The 23,889-nt window shown below is 37.9% G+C and overlaps 1 protein-coding gene across 1 annotated transcript in view; it reads left to right on the forward strand.

Annotated features, from left to right (window-relative positions):
• SKIL (SKI like proto-oncogene) overlaps positions 1 to 22,507 on the forward strand; it is a 38,512-nt gene extending 16,005 nt beyond the window's left edge. Inside the window, exons 4-7 of the mRNA XM_054040335.1 lie at positions 3,553 to 3,791; positions 4,032 to 4,273; positions 9,506 to 9,730; positions 17,086 to 22,507. Of these exons, the coding sequence (XP_053896310.1) occupies positions 3,553 to 3,791; positions 4,032 to 4,273; positions 9,506 to 9,730; positions 17,086 to 17,247 (868 nt within the window). The 3' untranslated portion in view covers positions 17,248 to 22,507. The remainder of the gene's footprint in view (positions 1 to 3,552; positions 3,792 to 4,031; positions 4,274 to 9,505; positions 9,731 to 17,085) is intronic.
• Positions 22,508 to 23,889: the final 1,382 nt, after the last annotated feature.

Below are 23,889 nucleotides of genomic sequence, written 5' to 3' on the forward strand. Positions count from 1 at the left end.
AAATATCAGCCCCAGAAGTAGAGGACGCTGTACTATTCTTAAGCTTGACAACCTGAGTGCCTGCCAAGAGATACCTACCTACTCCAAGAGATGCCCATTGTCAACCTCTTTAGTCACACATCTGGCAGTCGTAGAGACAGCAGGTTTGATAGGAGTGTCGAGAATGACACTGGAGCCAATCCAGAGCTTGTTACTACCTTTGGGGACCCCTTGCGACTGGGCGTGGGATGCTATAACAGCCAACAAATGGGTGCTAGATATCATCACCCAAGGCTACCACATCCATTTCTACTCCTTGCCTCCACCCACCTTTCTTCCCCATCCCTCTGCAGGGACCCTTCTTGCGAGAAACTGGTACAAAAATAAGTGTCGTCGTTGTTTGTCTAGGAGCCACAAAGCTAAGTTTCCTGTAACTGTGCAGCTGCACAGCAGGCTATAAAGGGCTGTGCAGGCGAGGAGAGGCGCCCCTCCTCTGGCCCAGCCTAGGCCCATCGGAACTGCTGAGGCTGGGGAAGAGAAGCCCCTCCCCCAGGCCCGCTGGAGCTTCTGGGGAGAGGAGCCTCTCCCCCAGCCCAGCCCAGGCCCGCCAGAGCTGCCCGGAGGGAGGAGCCCCTCACCCGGCCCAGCCCAGCCCAGGCCCGCCAGAACTGCCGGGGTGAGGAGCACCTCACCTGGCCCAACCCCGGCCCACCGGAACTGCCCTGGCTGGGGAGAGGAGCCCGCACGCCAATCCCCTCATCTCCGGCCCTACCCCAGAGTCTGCACCCCCAGCCAGAGCCCTCACCCCCCTGCACCCCAACTCTCTGCCCCAGCCCTGAGCCCCCTCCACCTCCCTGAACACCTCGGCCCCACCTTCACCACACATAACCTCCATATTGGTGCACATAACAAAATTCATTTCTCACATGGACGTAAAAAATTAGAGGGAATACTGCCACGGAGGTACCACTTCTAGGATATAGGAGAAGAGGTTTCTACTCCCAATATTTTCATATCCCAAAGAAGAAAAGGGGTTGGTCTTTGTTCAGGATCCAGAGATCTAGAATTGAACAAATACATACATGGCCTCATATGCAAGATGGTAACACTTACCTCCGTCGTTCCATCTCTTCATGCGCTTTATTGGTTCATGGCTTTTGACTTACAGGACATGTACTTTCACATAGCCATCAGCCTGGCACACAGAAACTACTTAAGGTTCACAGTAGGGCCAGATCTCTACTAATACAAACTACTGCCATTCTGACTCAGCCTAACAGTGGTAGTGGCCAGGCGTGAAAGTAGAAATAGGGACTTACAGGTACGGGGCTGGGTTGGGGCGGGGGGGCCTTGAGTGGAAGGGGTGGTGATGGGGGTCAGAGCCAGTCCCGGCCTGCCCTGTACTGGTAAGTGCCTTCCCCTCCCCCGCCGGGGTAGCAGTGGCAGCCAAGGGCTCCGGCAGAAGTTTTGCCGGGCCCTGGGCTCGGTTACCGCTACCATCCTGGGCCCTTTAAACCGCTGCCGGAGTCCCCAGCTGCTGCTGCTACCCCAGGGCTCCGGCAGCGGGGCTCCAGGGACTATTTAAAGGGCCCAGGGCAGTAGAGGCAGCGGGAGCCATGGCCCTTTAAATAACCCCTGGAGCCCCACTGCTACCCCAGGGCTCCAGCAGCGGGGCTCTGGCGGTAATTTAAAGGGCCTGGGGCTCCAGCCGCTGCTGGGAGCCCCAGGCCCTTTAAATTGCTGCCTGGGGAAGCTGGGCCGCCCCAGTACGGCGCACCGGCTCTTGCCGGTATGCCATACCGGGGTGTACCAGCTTACTTTCACCTCTGGTAGTGGCGCACCAAGAAGACGGGTCATCCAAGTCTATCCTTATCTGGACTATTGGCTGATCAGAGACAGGTCCCAGCAGGAGATGATGCTAAACCTCAAATATGCACTCTCTGTTTGCTCAGATGAGCCTCCTAGTGAACTATTGAAAAATCATCTCATATTCTGTCACAGATGATAGTGTTCATGGAAATTATGGTCAATTACAGGTAAGAGAGAGTGCATCTTCTCGAGGACAGATTCCTGTCATTGCAATTACTACTACTCAAGATAAAAATCAAGCTTGGCTACAATGATACTGGCCTGCCATGGAGGGTTGGGCCATATGTCAACATGCACATACACGACGCTGCTTGTCTGACTACTTCTGTGGCTTCTATAACTCTGGCTTTTGTCAGTCTACTCTTTGGTGATATGCTGGATGGACAGGAAGATGGTGTTGCCATCTCATGTTGTTGCAGAACTAGGATGGTTGCTAGAACTCAGCAGAGGCTAGGGACCCCTCCCACACTCCAAACCCCTCGGCCCCACTCTTGCCACACATCACCTCCATATTGGTGCACATAACAAAATTCATTCCGCACATGGATATAAAAAATTAGAGGGAACATTGCACAGGACCTAATAGTTAAGATTGGTGGGAAGAAGTTTTCTTCTGAACTGAAAATATAATCATTTAATTATGATTCTTCGAAACTGTATGACTATAATGCTTTCCTTCTGTCTTTTTGCTGTCATCTAAGATGTGAATTCTTTCTGTGAAAAAATATATTTGCTGTGTGACTTATTGTATTGGTGATTAAATATAAATTTCTTTTTGGTACTGAATGAAGTAGGCTCTCAAAAATAATTTTCAGAGAAGAAATGACCCTTTTAACATCCCAGTTAGTTAACTGAGTAAGGAATATGATTAATCTCCGAGTGCAACTGCTGATTTCACCTTGGTAATGTTCTCTAACAACTTATTACAGTGACATACTGTTAATGAAAGAGTTGTAAGAGTTCTAAGGTGTCCTGTAACAATCTAGAGACTCTGAACCCAGTTTTTAAAAGAAGAATCTTTAATGGATGTCCATATCCAACATTTGAATCCTCAGATTAATACTTGAGAAACTAAAATGGTCATTTAACATGCATAAGTGCCTTTATATTTTTAATTTTATTTTTTGCATCCAAATGAGGAATTTGTATGTCATGTTAAAGCAATCAATTGAAAATTGGATTCCTCCACTTGATTTGGTTCTGAAGAGCCTAGATTATGTAATGACTGCATAAAGATTCAGTAGATAGCTATGCTTTCTATTATACAAGAACAATTTAAAAAGGGAAAATAAGAACGGCCATACTAGGTCAGACCAAGGGTCCATCTAGCCCAGTATCCCGTCTTCCAACAGCGGCCAATGCCAGGTGCCCCAGAGGGACTGAACAGAACAAGTGATCTATTCCTTGTCGCCCATTCCCAGCTTCTGGCAAACAGAGGCTAGGGACACCATCCCTGCCCATCCTGGCTAATAGCCATTGATGGACCTATCCTCCATGAATTTATCTAGTTCTTTTTTGAACCCTGTTTATAGTCTTGGCCTTTACAACATCCTCTGGCATTCATTTATTTTTTTTCTTGCAAATTTTTTATACTTCTAAAACATTTGATATTTGAAATCATCTTAAATATAACTTACTGCTGCTTTAATTCACTTCTGTTAAATCATAGTTTTTCTTGTTAATTTTGCTATTCTACTCTTTCAGCTATTACCTTTACATGTGTGATAAAGTGGTTGCTCCAAATGTATCCCTTACATTGCAATGTAAAGAAGCTACAAAAACAGCAGTCAAGATTTCAGAAGTAATTAAATCTTTACCTGGACAGTCACAGAAACAAGTCAATAGTGTTAAACACAAAAAAGCTGCCTCCTATCCAGAGCTCTCTCTTGAAGAGCAGGAAAAAATCGACTTAAAAACTAGCACAGAACTGCATAAAAGTGTGGGTGAGTAGATAATGAAATTTGAAACTTGCTTTCATGTTCTTTCAGTTTTTATACCCAATAATATCTATTTTAGTAAAGATGAAAGGTAAGCCAATTTTGTAATTTTCATATATTACTTCATTCTTTTTCAACATTCTTATGCATTTTACATAATCTTATAGGTTGCTTTGTATTTTTGCAATCTGGAATTTCAACGAACAAATTTCCACAAGTGTTTTGCTACCTTTTTGTCTTTTAAAGATCCACCCTTGTCAACTAATTCTACAAGAAGAGGGAAATCTGAACATGTCACTTCCAAAGCCACTGCAGAATCTAACCAGGTTGAAGTAGGCAATGGTGCACAAACCTCATCCCCAACTCCTATCAAGGACATCAATTGTGAAGATGACAAGGGAAGAATTATGGAGGAAGTAATGAAAACCTACCTTAAACAGCAAGAAAAACTGAATACTATTTTACAAAAGAAACAGCAGCTTCAAATGGTATGGTACCAACCTTTGATTTTATCACCAGAAAACTGTTGTTCCTGTTAGCTTGTTGGTCCTAGAATCAGTACTACTATTAAAAATAAAGCACAAGAGATACTTCATATTAGGAACATTCACTATATTGTCTTTCTAATGTAAGTTATGTTAACATTTTCAGTATAAACTATAAAACCATTTTTAATGGATTTTACTGAGTTTCAGATCTTGGTACATGTGTTTTGCCAAGATCACCCCTTGGGAGAAAAAAACCCCACATGCTTCACTTTCTAATTAATTTTTGGTGCTTATATATTTCTTTCAATGTGCATTACATATTTTAATAGAATTCTTGAAGTATAATTGTCAAAATCCACTTTTTAACCAAAATAATCCATAGGTCCTATATGTTGTTAATTTGTAGGTTTGGAGGCTAAATACTCAACTAGTATATGACCTTAATAATTAAAGTATAGCTTAATAGCTGACTGTATTCAAACCCTGTGTTTTTTCTATCACATGTCAGGTAGTTTAAGATCTTGCTGCTATCTAAACCATTACCGGAATAGAAACTTCCTTCCTTTGTCTAATATTGTTTTACTAGCAGTTGACATAATTTACTCTACATTTAACCATTTCAAATGAGCTGCAAGTTGCTAGCTACTTGAACAATAATTATTTGACTCTGTTTTGAGTAAAATTTAAGATCACCTCTCACATACTGTCAGATCATGTCTTAGGCTTTTGACCTATTAAGTAAAATTAACAAAAGGGAAGAATTCTTAATGGATAAAACTATACTTTGAGTTTATATCTGTGGTAGAAAAATTGAGGGGGTTTGGTCACTAGAAAAATCTCAACCTTCTACTAGCTATCATTGGCATTTAGGATTGACAGATAACAAAAGCTTTGCCTTTTATCTTTGCATGTGGTACAATATGGTACACTTACTTTTGAAATAATATAGCAATGCTGCATTCATTGATAGCTAAGATTTAATTCAGCAATAATAAAATGTCATTTCCAGAGTAGTGTAATAAGAACATAAGAAAGGCCATACCGGGTCAGACCAAAGGTCCATCTAGCCCAGTATCCTGTCTACCGACAGTGGCCAATGCCAGGTGCCCCAGAGGGAGTGAACCTAACAGGCAATGATCAAGTGATCTCTCTCCTGCCATCCATCTCCCTCTTCTTTAATATATTTTTAAAACACAGTTCAGGTACTGTACTTAAATTTCCTTTTCTTACAGGATATTTCTGTTGTTAACTAGAATTAAACAGCATTGGCATTACAAAAATAGTTACCTAATATTCTTGCTAAAGTTGTATTCACACAATTTTTATGCATGCACATTACATTTGTATACCAAATTTTACTCTAGGCCTTATGTACGTGAAAATATAATTTAATAGTAAATGAGACTGAAATTCAGCCCACTGCAGAGGTTAAGGGCTTGCATGGTGCCCAAGGCTTTGTGCAGACCCTCTGCAGTGGGGTGAATTTCATGCTTATTTAGTTTAGTATAAAATAAAGTTTTGTTGTTTGTATATACCTGAAGTTTGCATCTACATATGCACAAGGACCTTTTCTCTACTTGAGTCCCTCTTAAACCCTGCAATAAAGTTTAGCGCTGTCAATGGTGTATAGGTCCTGTTGACACTGTGGTAATCTTTACTCTGAGTGAATAAATATTAGCACTGATCCTGCAACTGGTTCAGTGTGTGCAGATCCTTGGTCCTACATGGAGTAAATTGCAAGTTCTGGGCTTAAGTAACTTCACTGTGTTAACTCTCTAGTTCAGTTAGCAGGTAAATACATTCTCCACAGCCATCTTCGCAGAATTACAGATGAAGGCCACAAAGAACCTTTATGATCACTTAGTCTGACAAAACATTGAACTTCACCCAGTAATTCCTGCCTTAAAGCCAATAATTTATGACTGAACTAGACCATATCTTTTAAGAAAACATCAAATCTTGATTTAAAGACTTAATGTAATGGAGAAAGCACACATTTGATAAGATGTTCCAGTGGTTAAGTAATTTCATTGTTTTTTCCTTAAAAGTGCATTATTTCCAGTTTGAATTTTTCTAGCTTGAACTTCTAGACTTTGGATCTTGTTATGCCTTTGCCTGCTAGATTAAAGAGCTCATTAGTACCAGGAGTCTTCTCCCTTTGTGTAGGAACTTACAGATAGTGATCAAGTAGCCTCTTAACCCTTACTTCAATAAAATAGATTGAGCTCTTTAAGAGATTGAGTCTCCCTCTGTAAAGCATGTCCGCCAAACCTTAAATTATTCTTGTAGCAATTCTCTGAACTTTTTTCAATTTTCAACGTCATCTCAAAGTGTGAACATCAAAACTGAACACACTGTTCAGCAGTAGTCCCACCCAGGCCATATAAAGAGATAATGACATCTTTTAATTTCTATTCGATATTCCTCTTTATACAGCCAAAAGGATTTTGTTAGCCTTTTACCAATGCATAACAATCGAAGCTCATGTCAGTTAGTTATCTACCCTGACCCCTAAATCCTTTTCAATGTCACTGCTTTCCAGGATACAGTCCCCCCCCCCCCCCATCCAGTAAATATGGCCTACATTCTTCCATCCTGGATGTAAGATCTTGCATTTGGCTGTATTAAAACTCAAGTTGTATGTTGTGCCTAGAATACCAAGTAATCTAGAGCAGTGCTTCTCAAAGTCAGGCCGCCACTTGTTCAGGGAAAGCCCCTGGCGGTCCGGGCCGGTTTGTTTACCTGCCGCGTCCGCAGGTTCGGCCGATCGCGGCTTCCACTGGCTGCGGTTTGCCGCTCCAGGCCAATGGAGGCTGCGGGAAGGGCGGCTAGCACATCCCTCGGTCCGTGCCACTTCCCGCAGCTTCCATTGGCCTGGGACAGCAAACCGCGGCCAGTGGGAGCCGCGATCGGCCGAACCTGTGGACGCGGCAGGTAAACAAACCAGCCCGGAGCACCAGGGTCTTCCCTGAACAAGCGGCAGACTGGCTTTGAGAAGCACTGATCTAGAGTGTTCTGTATAAATGATGTCATTTATGTCACTCCACCAATCTTTGTGCCGTTTGCAAACTCTATCAGCAGTGATTTTATCTTTCTTCCAGATCTTTAACAAAAATATATACTGAATAGTATAGTGCTAAGAATTAATCCCTGTAGAACCCTAGTAAAAACATGCCACTCATTGATGATTTCCTACTAACAATTGTGTTTTGACATCTGTCAGCCAGTTTTTAATCCATTTAATATGTGCTATAGTGATTTTTATAATGCTTGTTTTTTAATTAGAATGTGTGTTAATTTTAATCTTGATTTTTTTTCTTCAGCACCAAGAGTTAAAAAATAAACATTTGTCAAAAACTGTTGAATAGTGTTTCAAACCCCAGTAGGGTACAATCACTTCTCAGTAGGCAAGTCTCTCTTTTCAGGTGGATTGAGCACAGAATTCAGCAAAGGATTGAGTTGCTCTAGGTCATTGTTCATCTGTTATGATTTTGGTCTAGATTTTTGTGAAATTTATTCCAGGATTATTCATTTGTGGCTAAAAACACTGCAGTTGATTGTCCTGGGCTCCTCTTTGGCCTATATACTTTCTGTTCCTTTGTGCTCCAAACCATCAACTTTTCTGTTCAGTTGGTTGTGGTTTGGCTGATCCCATAAGATTTTTTACCACCATATGATAGCTTTTGAAATTTTGACTCTGATTCCATGCACCACAATATAGTTTTTCACCAGTCCTTCCCTCTAATGCCACATTTTGATAAATGTTTGATTTTTATAATGAGCACCAGCACCAGGTACAAGACTTGTTTCAGAGTTGCAGGGAAGTTTTATGGTTCAATGTTTAGGGCACCAGACTTGGAGTCAGGAGGTTTGGGTTCTGTCATCAGCTCTTTTACTGTCTCACTGTTACTTTGTGCAAGTCAGTTTACTTTTCCATATTTCAGTTTTTATATCTGTAAAATCAAGAAAAATGATAGTTATCTACCTTCGTAAAGTGCGTTGAGATCTGTGGATGAAAGATGCTACGTGTTGGTATTTAAACAAAAAAAAACTTTTTGTGAAAGTATAAATATTATTTTCCTCTTTGGTTCCATGTAGTACTTTAGTTTTCAGTTAACCACTTTTGCCAGCTTCAAATATGTTTATATTTACTGTTTAGGCTGCTTACAAGGATTTCCCTTTTATAGTAACTTTTTAACTAAATATTCCAGCTAGGTTTGTCTGTTTTTCCCCTTGCAGCAGAAAAATATGTCTCCCCTTGAAAGTATATTGTCATCACCAGTTTGGCTCTGCTTCTTTGTTAAACTCAAATCAAGGACAAATTAATTTAAATACAGAAGATTTCTTTCCCTTCTATTTGTGGTAGCAGAGACCTCTGCAGCTCTCCATAGCTAGCCTTAAAACCCTCTCTTCCATAGATACTTACCAGAGAAATTGTAGTACAAGGACTGAATTGAAGAAAAAGCTAAATATAATTATCGTAAGCGCTGATCACAAACTAACCTCTGCCCACTTGAGTCCTCAAAGCAAGATGCTACTTACATCAAATTGTTCATATCTTCATAATGTGATTCTCTCTCTTTCATGCATGCTTTGCATGCATTTATGTCAGTTGATCGGTGTCTTTGTTTCATGTGTTCTTTGACCAGCAATAAAGTAGTTAATTCCATTTTAACATTGGTATAATTAACTTCAGAATCAACACAACTGAGGTAAAATGGGACAACTCACGCCTCCCAAAGCTGCTATTTCAGGCTGCCTGCAGACTCTGGTATATATCATTAGTTTGATTACACCTGATTCAAAGACTTAGCTTTCATTTAAAAAAATATTAAAACTGCAGAGGAAAAGATGGCAATATCCAGAAAAAATACTGATTTGCTAAGTTGCCACAAGCCAGCCTGTTTTGATCTCTGCATTTTCATATAAAAGAACAAATGTAATGTTCTTATTATTTTAATTGGTTTACAAAATGAAATGGCTGCTCACATAGGTTCACTTTTGCGACCAGTGAGTTGGTTTCTGGAAGCTCTGGGTGTTTGACAATACCATTTTGTTATATTGCATAATTACTACAGAATTCAACACTCCTATTTACACAGCAGCAAAGTGGACAATCTGTTTGTTTCTTCTCAGTATTTCCAGATACCCATTTAAATTAATAGAAACAATGATTTTGATTGTAGTGATTTTAGAATCACTCTGTGTATAATCCTCATCCTTTCTTGACAGGAAGTGGAAATGTTAAGTAACTCTAAAGTTATGAAGGAACTAACTGAGGAGCAGCAGAATTTACAGAAAGAACTTGAATCTTTGCAAACTGAACATGCTCAAAGAATGGAAGAATTTTATGTTGAGCAGAGAGACTTGGAGAAAAAACTGGAACAGGTGATGAGGCAAAAGTGTACCTGTGACTCCAATTTAGAAAAGGACAAAGAAGCTGAATATGCAGCACAGGTAAGGAAAAAAATATTGTTTGAAATCTGTCTTGTGTTTTGTACAGCACTGTGACGGGTTGGATCACAGAAACCCCCTTGGGAGCTGCCACCCGATGTGCAAAGACTACCCCTGCTCCTGTTTTCCCTGCCAGCTCAGGACTCCAGCACCCTGTCTTGCTGAGCCAGACACTCCCGTCTGGCTCCAGACACAGACCCAGGGTCCGAATCACTTGTCCCAAAGCTGCAAGTTTACCTGAAAACAGCTCGTAGTAGCGTGCTTGTCTTTAGCACTCAGATGCCCAATTCCCAATGGGGTCTAAACCCAGATAAATCCGTTTTACCCTGTATAAAGCTTATGCAGGGCAAACTCATAAATTGTTCGCCCTCTATAACACTGATAGAGAGATATGCACAGTTGTTTGCTCCCCCAGGTATTAATACATACTCTGAGTAAATTACTAAATAAAAAGTGATTTTATTAAATACAGACAGTAGGATTTAAGTGGTTCAAAGTAGTAACAGACAGAACAAAGTAAGTCACCAAGCAAAATAAAATAAAATGCGCAAATCTATGCCTAATCAAACTAAATACAGATAATCTCACCCTCAGAGAGGCTTCAGTAAGTTTTTCTCAGACTGGACATCTTCCAGGCCTGGGCACAATCCTTTCCCCTGGTACAGCTCTTGTTGCAGCTCAGGTGGTAGCTAGGGGATTCTTCATGATGGCTCCTCTCCCTCTCTTTTCTCTTCCCCCCTTTATATATCTTTTGCATAAGGCGGGAACTCTTTGTCTCTCTGGGTTTCCACCCCCCCTCACTGGAAAAGCACCAGGTTAAAGATGGATTCCAGTTCAGGTGACATGATCACATGTCACTGCAAGACTTCATTACTCACTTGCCAGCACACACATATACAGGAAGACTCACAGGTAAATACAGCCATCTGCAGACAATGGGAGTCATCAAGATTCCAAACCATCATTAATGGTCCACACTTTACACAATTACAATAGGCCCTCAGAGTTACATTTTATATTTCTAGTTTTAGATACAAGAGTGGTACATTTATACAAATCAGATGATCATACTCAGTAGATTATAAGCTTTGTAATGATACCTTACAAGAGACCTTTTGCATGAAGCATATCCCAGTTACGTTACATTCACTTACCGTATTTTTTCTAAAACCAGCTCAGTTACATTATATTGACTTATTATCAAGTTTTTATAAAACCATATAGACTGCACAACGTCACAAGCACCACCTAGTTAATTATGAAATTTCCAAGTAAAGTTAACTGTACTAGGCTGTTGCTAGCTCAGCATCTCTCCTTAGAGGTTATGCAGTTCTCTTCTTTTTGGGGATGCCTGCATTAAACCGTACCACAGTAATTTAATAAAAACAAAACTTTTTAAAAATGAGGAGAAAATGCAATTAAAACAAAAATGGTTTGCTTAATACATTTAGATTTGCACTTGTAAACTAAAGAAAATAAAATATTCTCATTTTTAGCTGTAGAGAAAAAAATGCTTATATTTCTTGAAAGCAACCCCTTCTCTGGCCACACTTTGGTTAGACTGACAGCTTCCCTTGGTGTCAGAGTCCACTACAGTATCAGGTGAGGCCACCTCTACTTTTCATAGAAGCATTTGATTAAGAGTCCTTTTGGAGAGGAAGGCCACAGTCTGGGTTCCTCATCCCATGATTGTCTCCCGATTCATTACCTCTGGAAGTTCCCCCAGCTTTCCTGTCTCCAAGATTGCTATGTCAAAAGCTGTGGTGACTTTCACTTCTTTAGACTACATAACTTTTAATCTATATCATTGTTCTTTTCTATAGGAGTTAGCGTCTGTCATTCTGCTAGATACATCAGCAGGTAGCATGGATTCTGACTCTTCTAAATATTTTGTTTATTAATTTTGCTTACCATGAAACTTAAATTATTTTAGGTCTCAGTCCTTCTGTCATAGAGATCTAGTCATCCTAATTATTTAAAAACAAATTCTAGAACCCCAAATCAATAAGCTTTGTGGTCAACTCATCAATAAAATTATATTATATTTCCCTTTCTATACTTAAAGTACCACAAGATGAAAAGCAGCTACTGGCTTGTCACGTAGTCCCCGGGCGATGCTCTGGAACTGCTCCCTACGAAGCCAGTCAGGACTCTGGTGAAGTCTCCTCTCTGTGAGCAGACTGTCTTCAGGGCAAGAAGCTCACATGGCTTCACCTTCCTGGGGCTGACCTTGGAGCATTCAGCATTCTCTGCCCCTCCGTGCGCTTCCCACAGCGAGTCCGCCCAGGCGGGGTCCTGGGGAAGCCAGAGGGTCCTGCACCCCCACTTCACAGTCAGACGTGACTCTTAGCCAGTCAGTAAAACGGAGGTTTATTAGATGACAGGAACATCTAAAACAGAGCTTGTAGGTACAGAGAACAGGACCCCTCAGCCAGGTCCATTTTGGGGGGCAGTGAGCCAGACAACCACATCTGCACTTCACTCCACAGTCCCCAGCCAGCTCCAAACTAACTCACCCTCCAGCCCCTCCTCCTCTGGGCTTTGTCCCTTTCCCGGGCCAGGAAGTCACCTGATTCCTTTGTTCTCCAACACTGTTAGCTATCTCCTTGCAGTGGGTAAGGGCCCAGGCCATTAGTTGCCAGGAGACAGAGTGTCGGCCATTTAGATGCACTGGCCCTTTGGTCTGCAACAATTACACCCCCTTATCCCACCACTTAGCGACTTAAGAAATGCATAGGGGAAACTGAGGCACCACTACAGTATTCAGAGGAAACATTAAGAACAGTCCCACTTCGTCACATGGCTGAATGAAAAAGTATTTGGTTTAGGATCAGAAATCCTTTCTGTTGAGCTTAATTTCATGACATTCTGCTCAGTAGGATTCCTAACCTCTGCTGTCAGAAATAATCCTTTCTGTGTGTAGTCCGATTTACTAAACATCTGGTACAAGCCCCATTACTGCAGAAAACAGCATATTCTGACTTACGAAGATAATTATGTTCAATGTGTTTTTTGTATAGTGTACATTCTTTGGAGGGCACAAGCAGTAAATTATTCTCCAAAGGGTTTTTAAAAAAGTTAGATTTATGAGGGTAATCACATTTCTTTCACATAAAGTCCCAATTGTTTAGCTGTGTGGTTCAACTGGACAGTATAGCTTATTCAAGTGTTTTTCTCTAATTATTTCTGTTACTAGCAATTGATTTTGGCCATACCTGTCAGCATCAATCACAGCCACACCTGAGTGAAATATGATTCTTTTGAACAGTGATTTCTTCAGAGGCTGGATGTAGCATTCCAGAGATCCTCAGTTCACTGTTTCTATCATAGAAAGCATCTGCAGGCTCTGCTCTCTACCTCAGAGAGCTTTAAATTGTGAGAAATGCCGCTCTGCTGGGAAGCCAAGAAAAAGCAGACTTCAGAGCTAAACTGGATCACTGTTCTTCCTGCTGGACCAGCCTGAGGGTGTGGTGGGTGGAAGTCCCTTCTTCCTGGCTCCCTCAGTGAGTATAGCAAAATGGTCTAGTCTAATCTGCCATTTTACCACACTTGCCACCAGTTCCCTACAAAGTATGGTGGAGCAGTTTAGCCAGTGTCACTAGCCTGCCAACGGATCCTTCCAAATGGCTGGAATCCTGCAAGAAAGTGCAATCAGAGGCTCTCTTCCTGGCTCCTGCACTGCATACATCACAGTGGCATTATGCATATTATTTCATTGCACCGGTTACCTGCTCTCCACAGAAGCACAGTAGTAGAGTCAAGGAGTCCATGCTAACAGCCTGTCACTGTCAAAGGACCATCTAATTGGCCTCGATCATGAAGAAAGAGGTCAGTACTAAAGGAAAAAGTGCCCCAAATGTGGCTTGGTTCTAAATGCAAAGCAATTGGGTCTACCTGTGCCTGGCACACTTCAGAAAAAGTAGAAAATGTTTACGCCTGTGTAAGTGTCCAGCTATCTGAATCTCCTACTTTGCTAATCCTATTCTCCTTTATCCCTCCAAGACATTTTAGTCTGGGTGGGCTACCCATAGCTGTAGAGGTAGATGAGTTCTCCAGATTTCATAAGGCCCTTTTGCTATAGATAAATGATTGGATTATCAATATACATGAGTCACATAGGGAGCTGGAGTATAAGACTGCTTATTTGACTGCTTAAGGTACCCTTCTGAGAAAGCTGGCTGAGCTCCCACCAAAAAAAAAAAAAAAATCAGCAGGCTTCTCCAGTTCCCACTTCTCTCCTAAAAAGAGTTTTGTGGAAGGAGAGGAATGGAGGGGAGGAAAAATCTAGACTAAGACACTTGAATCCATGATAATTCCTTTTGGGGGGAAAAGGAGTTTGAATGTAAGAGACACTATAACCAAAACCCAAATAAATGTTATATTTATATTACAATTCTCTACTAGATGGCTTCAATATTTGATTTATTTCTCTCATTTCTCCTCTTTGTTTTTACTGCATTGGGCTTAATGTCACTTTTCAAAAATGCATCCATATCTGCTGTCCCCACCACCTTCTTAAAAAAGAACTGGGAGACTTAGGGATAAATTAGTTCAGTTCAGACTTGGGAAATCTTTTCAAACCAGTTTAGACTCATTAGGACACAGTGGATACATTTTCCTTTGTTCTTAAAATTTGAGCTCTTAGAGCCACCATCCGGCCAAAATTATGGTGCAAATGCTTGGTGTATGTATTTGTACAATTTTATCTGTACCTATGGATACTAAAGAGCTGCTTCAGAAAGTTTTGGTTTTACAGGCACTTGGTCTCATAGTCTCAGCAGAGTGGTCTTATTTGCTTCAGATATATTCCCTGTACTACTAGAAAAGAGAGAAATAGAAGAAATTTTAAAACATACTACATGTAAAGGTAATTTAATTCCAAGCCTTTAAAAAGCTGATTGGAAAATCATCTGGAAAATCCCTTGGGAAACCTATAGGAGTCCTCCAAACATCATAATTTGCTTCCAAAATGTAGGTCAGATATGTATATAAAACCCCTGCATAGGAATTAGACACGCTCCAGTGGCTGAAATGGATAATGAAACATTCGCCCTTTTAATGGTCCTTAAACCAATGGGGCAAACTTGTACATTTTTTTCTCCTTCTGAGTTGGTTCCACCTCAGAGAGATACACAATAGAAATTATATTAAAAAGTGGTACTTCATGGAAATTCAAGAGGTTTCTCCTCTTTTCTACTTTTTTGTCTTGTATATTAGCAGAGTTGCTTTTATATATAAATCTTTCCTTATCCAAGATCTTTAAGACATGCTGAACTGAATTTTCTGAAGTGACTGATGATTTTGGGTGCCTTAAAATTTGGATGCCTAACTTGCAATGTCTTAAAGGAGCCTGATTTTCAGAGGATGGGTGTTTAGCATTTTCTGATAATCAGGCTCCTTAAGGTATCTCAGGTTAGGTATCCATGAGTTAGAGCCCTGTATAAATCACATTTTTTTAAAATAGTGAATTCACAACAGTGTGAATGGCAAAGTATTGAATTTCCCAGAGTTTGCATTAAATGAGTTTTACAAATGCATTTAGTCAGTTTCAAGGATAGAATTAATTTTACAAGTGAGTTTAATCAATTCATTCTGTCCATGAAATTGACTAAATTTAGTTGTGAAACTTATCCTTGAAATTGACTAATATTCACAATTTGGGGGAATTTTTACAATTTTTGTGCTCTCTGAAATCATGATTTATGCAGGGCCCTACCTATAATCAGTAGTCACTTTTGATAATTTAGGCCATTAGCCACAATCCCTTTACTGACGTTGGTGCATCATTAGTCTTTCAAAACAATATTTCTTCATCTTCTTCCACGTCACCCATTGTACATGGAACACTGTTCTTTAGCAGATGGGGAAAAAAGGCCTTCAAAGGTCACCAATTACTAACTCTTCGGAAAATTGAAAACAATGCAAAAATGTCATGTTTTTGTCAAAATGTTCCAACCAGCTCTAACAGATCACCTCCTCAAGCTATTAGATCAACAAAATCTTCATCAGTGTCATTGCCAGAAAAGAATTCTACGAGAGAACTTGTAGCCTGGTATTATCGTATCATTTGCATAACTGGTCATCAGGTTCTTCAGTTTACCTTCAACATTAAGTAATAAAATATATTGAACATATTGAATGGACTGTTAAGGAGAGAAGTGTGCGTGTGTTCATGGCGATCAGGTTAACTGTGGGTATGAGTTTCCGGCATGATAGACATGTGACATTGAAATGAAAGTATATAATCCCAAGAGTATAGTGTATACATTAATCAGTTTGCTAAGAATGATTTGGTATTATGGGCGTCATTGTCTTTGCAACAATAGGTGACTTCATGTAGCAAATTAATTTAAATTCTCTATCACTGTAGTGAGTTTGAACTATAACTCTGAATTTCTTGGCTTTGGAGTATTTTACATTATATTTTTCATTTAGCATGGCTTTCTTAGTGAAGTAAGCACATTGATTTTATATTATTCAAACTATTTGTGCTATATGTATGCTCATGTTTTAACTTATACATATATATGTAGGTTTCAGAGTGGTAGCCGTGTTAGTCTGTATCAGCAAAAAGAACGAGGAGTACTTGTGGCACCTTAGAGACTAACACATTTATTAAATAGTCTTCTTCTCTTTAGTTTGCAGAGTTCTCTTTGGTTTGAACTAAAGGTAATCAACCATCCCATCATGTCTTATTCTGGTGACATCCTTCTATAGAGGCACATTAATGCCTACGGAATAAAGTAGCATTTTGTCAGGCAAGGCAAATAAACGGAGAGAACAAAAACTATGGGATATGAAAAGCATCTGGTATTGACCACTGGCAGGGACTTAATATCTGATTACATGTACTAATGATATGATGTGGTATGACAGTTTATATACTGATATGAAAACATATATAAGTACACCGCACCCTCGCTAGAACGCAAATTCGCGTATAACGCAGTCACGGCCATGGATCCCAAATTTAATTACTTTAATTGCAATTCATTTTAACGCAGTCCCCACATTAACGCAGTACCGCACATGGATCCCAAATCCCGCGTTATAGCGGGGGTCCGGTGTATACACAATGTGCGGATCTACTTGTATTGTACCACGGTGGGTATGCATGTATAGTATTACATTGTTGCCATTAAATAGTGTACCAGTACATGGCAACTTTTTGAAAAAGATTCTTTATTTTAAAAAAGTCTGTTTGAACTGGTCTGAGACACATTTGTTCATCTGAAATGTTTTTATCTGATACTTACAACATTAATCAGCTGGTTCATTAAATGAATACTTGGCCTTTACAAGTATATATGTTAAAATTAAAAAAAGAAAAATTGCTTTCTTTTTAATTATTTATGCAGTTGGCAGAACTAAGACAGAGACTGGATCATGCAGAGACAGATAGACAAGAGCTCCAAGATGAACTGAGACAAGAACGAGAAGCAAGAGAAAAGTTAGAGATGATGATTAAGGAACTGAAGCTTCAGATTTTGAAATCTTCAAAGAATGGAAAAGGAAAATAGAAGTTGGTAGAGGGAATCTCAGTTGTATCCTTCAAACTGGGTTGTTTGTAGTTGAATTGTGCGCAGTTTTGCCTGTATGATAAGACAAGGTATTTCTAGTTCCCAAAACAAAAACCATGGTGATGATATATATCTTGATATACATTTTTAGATTTTCTTAACTAATGAAAATCTGCATTTATTTGTACTGGTGTTTTTTCTCAGACAGCTATTAACAATATGAAACATTTTGTTTTAGAACAATTTCTGCCTATATTTCTAATGCAGGCTTGAGGACTCTGCACCTTTTTAAAGCAGCATTGTATGTTTAAAATATATTGTGGTCGTTTTTATTTTGCTACCTATTGCATATCCAGTTATAGAAATATATATTTTTTAATTTTGAATTTTTCAAAACCTAAAATAGAAAAACAGAATTTAGGTTACAGTGAGAAATTCAGTGACAATAAGGGCAGCTTTTCATTTGTAAATTAATGCTGCATGTTGGCATGCTGATAAAAGGAGATTGACCATCAGAAATTTAATAGGCAGAGTTTTTTTCCATAATTTCACCTGTATGAATTTTCAAACTGTTATTTTTAATAGTTGCTATTAAATGTCCATTATCAAAATGAAAGAATTTCAAAATCTAAGTTGCCGTATTCTGTTGGCACTTTGGAGGAGGATAACATTATTATGCATTTCAGTGTGAAAAGGAACAACTGAAATGGAATCCTGTGTATTTTAAAGTTTAAAAATCTCCCATCTCCCCTCTTTCTTTCCTCACCCCCAGCCTTTTCAGGTAACAGTGAAGAAAGTCTTTAAAAAAAAATTGGGGGCTATATTGTAGAAATCTTGAACATTTGGATTATTAACATTGTTTTGAAAATATTAATGCTGTGGAGAATAACGATTGTTATCATTCATATGTGTTAGTTATTTTGATATCCAAAAGTCTCTCTTCTCTGCAGATTTCTTTTAGTATGTAGAAACAGGCCTTATTGACATTTAGGTAATTAGTAAAAAGTTTAAAAAAAAAAAAAAAAAAAAAAAAGTGAGCTATGACACTTCGAAAGTCATTTTGATACTTTGTATGGTTAAATAACATGGCAAATATTACCATAATCTGCAAAAGTACTGCATGTTCAACCCATAATATTTAAAAATGGAAAGAAGTACAGAATCCCTATATTGGTGTACCTGACATTAATGTTGAAAAATTCTGGTCTCAAAGGGTTAGATTTAGAATGCCTTATTATTAGAATCCTGACATATTAAATGAATTATTACAAAATTGGGTGAAAAAATAGTCTTTTGCTTCTTTCCAAAAAGTCTGAAGGATCTCTAATGACAGACTTTAGTTGTTGATTAGAAATACTTTTAGTAGTTCCATGTTCTATAATCTGAATCCACTGTTAACTGAAATTGTTTTGCTATGGTGTTTGTGTCTTTGTTGTTCTCTCCAGGGTTAAACTAGTGTTAGATAAAACCATGAATAAAAATGTCTGCTTCCATTTTTGTTCTGAATGAGCTAAAATTAAAAACTTTGCATGCATTTTAATTTTTTCACAATCTATTTCAAAGAAATAGCAAATATTGTACGAAGAAAGATTAAGTTGGCATATGTGCCATATACTGCTTGTTCAAGTTTGGAGAGGTAAAATTAAGAATATGTGTTGGGCACCCTTTTAGAATTTTAATAAATTCTTAATATCCCATCTACACTGAGGATTAAAGCAGGTTAAATGAAGCAGTTTGAAACATTGTGTCCCTTGCCATTATGGATTACAGAGCACAAAATTTTCTCTCTGGTATCTTTGGATCATTCTTTTAAAAATAGGTATACCTATCTATACTGGGCAAGTCAAACTATTTAAAGGGGGCTACGGGGTGGGGACAAAAGTTCCTGTTTGCTCCTTATATGCTTTTGTATTCAACGTCATGTCCATTTGCTTTAAAGACAAAAAAAAGTCTTACTACTGTATACATAGTCAATACAGCTATGGGAGAGTGAGCTGTGTTCTAGTCTAGTTTACATACCAAAAAAAACTGTTGACCACATTCCAGCTGCAAAATCCTTATTCTTGGATGTTGGAGCCTGAAAGAACACAGCTTGGCTCTCAGCTCTCAGGTTGTGAGTGCTAGTTGACAGCTGGGAAAATACCCTATCTTCTGGTAAACTGAAAATGTTTGATCTGAATGTCATCGAGGCAGTAAAGAAGCCCATTATACCATTTTTACTTACATTTCAGAGCGTATCTTGCACTTCAAACGATGTTGGCTCACATAGTTTAATTGCCAGTGTAGATAGGGCCTAAAGGGGTTGTTTAATCGTCTTGAACTAGCTGATTTGCCACAGTATTTCATGTATTAGTAGTTGAATGGGTAGAGTCCTCACTGGATAGTTACAGTAGTAGTAATATATTCAATTTTCACTTTTAGACTCTGTCTACGCTAGGTGATTTCTGTAAAATATTCCCATTGTTGTTGCCGCTGGTTCAGCTCACCAGTGGTAACAACAGTGGGAGTCCAGTGCTACTGTAGGCAGGGCTCCATGGATCTGCCAACATTGTAATCACATGCTATCTAACTCTGTTCAAAACCTGACTATATGACACAGTGTTTAAAATGCTAGTGGCTACACTCTATACTAGTATTCCCATTACTGCAACCAGAGGTGGAGCTGTGGTAAGTTTTAGCAAAACAATTCCCATTGCAGATAAGGCCTCTTAATTATAAAATAATTGTCTCAAAAAGCCACTTAAAATTGATTAAAATCTTTTAAAAGGTAACTTTGTAAATATACCATTTAATTCTAAAATTACAATAGTTTTAAATTACTGTAATCCTCCTACATTTTAGGTTCTTTACATAACACAATTTCCACATGTGTAGACTTAATTTTATACAGATTTTAAGTAATAAAATATATACAAATGTGCCATAGATTTTGTGTCCATAGTCATTGAAAGATAGTTTTCTAGTAAATTGTAAATACTGTATAAGTTCTAGAATAAATAGTTTTATGTTGAGCTGTTTTACTGACTTAGAGTAATTATGATGAATTGCTTATTTGACAATGTATACAGAGACTTAGAATGCCCATTTAGAGAGACTGCTGGCAAAAGTTAATCTGTCAATATGAACTTAATCTCTTAGTCTTATGATGCTAATTTTATATACTAATAGTGAAGTTTGTTTTGATTCTAGTTTCTGTGTATTGGTCTTTTACATAGGAAGTTTGTTTCCCAGATTTTCCTAATATTAATTTTTTTAGAAAAAAACTAAAATATTCTTAATTTTAAAAGCTTCATTAATGAACACCTAGAAGCAAAGTTGCCTCGAGCACTTTTGGAAGAAAATAATTAATATTCAACACAAATACCTAGTTTATTAATATACATTTTAATTTAAAGGAAAACTTTCATATACTAGGTACACTCGACTCTGCAAGAATAATGTAATGACTTTAGAAGAGTAGTAAATCTTTTGTAATTTTGGAAGCTGTAAAATCACCCAGATTCACAAATGCAACCATTTAACACTAGATAAAGAGAGGTTAGCAAAATCTTGAAGTTAATTCAAAGAAACTTTGCTTTAGTTTTTGTTATCCTTTAGTTATCCTTTAACTTTAGTATCTGGCTAAATATAGTGGTTATGTTTTACATTCTTGAAGTAATTTTATTCTATATTTAATATATTAATAGCTTAGATGTAAAATTATTTGTATATAGTAAAGGTAAAATGCAATTAGTGAAGTAGGCAAAGTTAGAGGGCGTATAAAGCTACTGGTATGTTGGCCTGTCAGGCACTGCTCAGGCCCACCTTTTGAAAGTCATGAACAACTTTTTATTCATACATTCTTGGCTTTAGTTTGAAAAAAGCATTAAATTAAAATTGAAAAATTAAATTTTCAATTAACTATAATTATGGGATATGAAATTTTAGAAACATTTTTGTAGGATTAGTTGTGAAGTTGGCCTTGAAATACTTTCATAGTCAGCTTCCTAAAATTTACTTCTTGTTAGTAGGGTATATATTTTGACTAGACAGTAAAAATATTGACTTTGTATTTTTTCCCCTGCACTTAATCCATGTAATTAATCCACATGACAGAACTTTTTATAGTATGGTAAAGTTAACAAAATACTTAAATACACCTATCTATAATTCTGTGCTTGCAATGGTTAAGTAATTTTATCTAAGCTGTCAACAATAAAATATCTTAGTACAAAAAGCTGCAGATTTCAGTAATGTTACATTTGTTTGTTGCATTTTTAGTATGAGAGGCAGTCATACATTTTCCTTACTGGAATGTTGGTTCTAGTATTTTATATTTGTTACATTTCTCCTTTAGTTCAAAAGGACAGTCAGTTTTCTGCCTAGTAGTCACTTTTGTGAAAGTAAAGGTCACCACTTTACCAACTGCATGGTACATTTCATGATATGTCTCCATTATTATTAAGGATAGAAATTTTATTTTCTGTTGGGTTACTATTTCAGTTGGGAAAACTCTTGAAAAATTGGTGGGTTGAGACATTTCTTCATCAAGCACAGCAAATGAAAAGGTTTTAAAAATAAAGCAAAACACTTGAAAATCAGCTAAATGTAATAAAAATCTATTAAAATATTTTTCTTCAAATGTAGATACCTCACTTGAAAACAAGGAAAGCACAGTTGTACTGTATTTAAAATAATTCTAGGAAATATAAAAGTTTGTCTAAAAATGTTTTGCTGCGGTTATGTTGCCTTCCAGGGTTATAAGGTCTGTGATTGACTAAATCTATTTTTGTGTTTTCATGCTCACTGTTGGAAGTATTTATTGATGCTGACATGGCAGTATAATTAATCTTTCAAATACAAAGAATAACTGATAAAACATTGTAGAATCTATCTCTAATCAAGGCAACAAGTGGAATAACTATTCTGAAATTAGTAAAAAGCCTGAGATAAAATGATCAATGCATTCAACAATTTTTAATTTTCTGCCAATGATGTACAGTTTTATGGTTAGCATTGCTGTGGTTGCATTACATGACATGCAAAGCTGTCCTCTACCTCACGTGAGATTAACCAATATTTTATATGGTTTTAGTAAAACAAGATGCATCTATCTGGTCACTTAGTTTACAAATTTTGAATTATATTTATTGAAACATGACATACTGTGCTCTTAGCTTATACCTCAATTGTATTTTGTGCTGTTTTCCATTTTCATGCCTTGTAAATATTCTGTATAGATTGTGCATTCAAATACAAATAAAGAACTGTACTGTCAAAACACTTGTTTTCATGGTATTTATTTACTGTGCTGTGTGAACTTAACCTTTGTGCAAGGCCTTTCTGAGTATTACAGTTCTACACAGGACATTGGAACATTCAGGGCTTGTTTTCAAAAAAACACATAACCTTCCTGCTACAAAATACTTAGGTTGGTTTTTTTTGTTTGGTTGGGTTTTTTTGTTTTTTAATGCAAGGTCTGAAATCCAGGCCCCCATTAAAATAATAGCAAAATTCCCATTGACTATAGTGGGACCAGGATTTCATTCCTAAAACTTGTAGGTCCACTTTTCCGTAACTGTCGCTGCCCTTAGCATCAGTACATTACCTTGGAATTATGAAGCCAAGAGTCTATATACCTGGAAATACCGGTATTTGTATTTATGTAAATAAAACCTCCTTGTGTGCTTGGCAGATTCTGTCAGGAAAACAGGCCTTCCCCTAGCTAGCTACTGTAAAAATACAATGTACCGGTAGTCTCTCTTTGGGAAAGTGCAAACACCAGCAAATTTATTTTAAAAGAAAATTCCACCCCTCTCTTTACAACCTGAAAGTGCACAAGGTAAGCACATGTCATCATATGAAATATGTTGGTGAGAAAGGAATTTAAAATCACAGTTGGTATTTCTGAATCTTCTGATGCTGGGGAGCCATTCTGCTGAGTAATTATTTGTATCACTGTTAATGTGGGAGTTGTAGATCAGTTTTCAAAATGCTTTAAAAATAAAAATGTATAAGTTCTTTCTATTTTAAAACTAGTATTAACTATTAAAATTATTTTTAATTTCAAAATCATGTCTGATTATAGTCTGTGTTCTCATAAATCAGTGTCTCGAATGTCATTTTTCAGTCCCCAGCCGTCAGAAAGCTCAAATACAAGTAGGAAACTTTAACATCTTGGGACCTGTTCCTGCAAATCCGCTATGCCCAGTTCGCTCATTAAAGCTGAACGTACTCCTATTATAACATTTAGGGCCTGATTCACAGCTTGTTGAAATCAGTGGGACTCTTTCTGTTGACTTTAATGGGCTTTGGGTCAGGCCTTTTTATATACTACTGCAGTGACTGAAGTTTAAAACAAAGATTCTAGTAAAATGATTTTACTTTTTTTTTTTTTAGTTAAATAAAAATTGAATGTTTTCAGTTGACAAACTGGAGAATTTCTAGCTGATTTTGCTCACTTGCTGAGGAAATGTTAAAATATTTATGCTGTCTAATATTTTTGTTCTTGTTGAGAGAGGAAAAATGTTTTGTGATTATGGCACTGGACTAGAACTTGGCAGATCTTGACCATCACAAAATTTTAGTGTGATTGTGGGAAAGTCTCTTAATTTTTGATTGTAAAATGGGGTATTTCCTTATCTCATAGGGATAAATTCATTA

Source organism: Malaclemys terrapin, chromosome 9, assembly GCF_027887155.1.
Source record: "Malaclemys terrapin pileata isolate rMalTer1 chromosome 9, rMalTer1.hap1, whole genome shotgun sequence".
NCBI lineage: Eukaryota > Metazoa > Chordata > Testudines > Emydidae > Malaclemys > Malaclemys terrapin.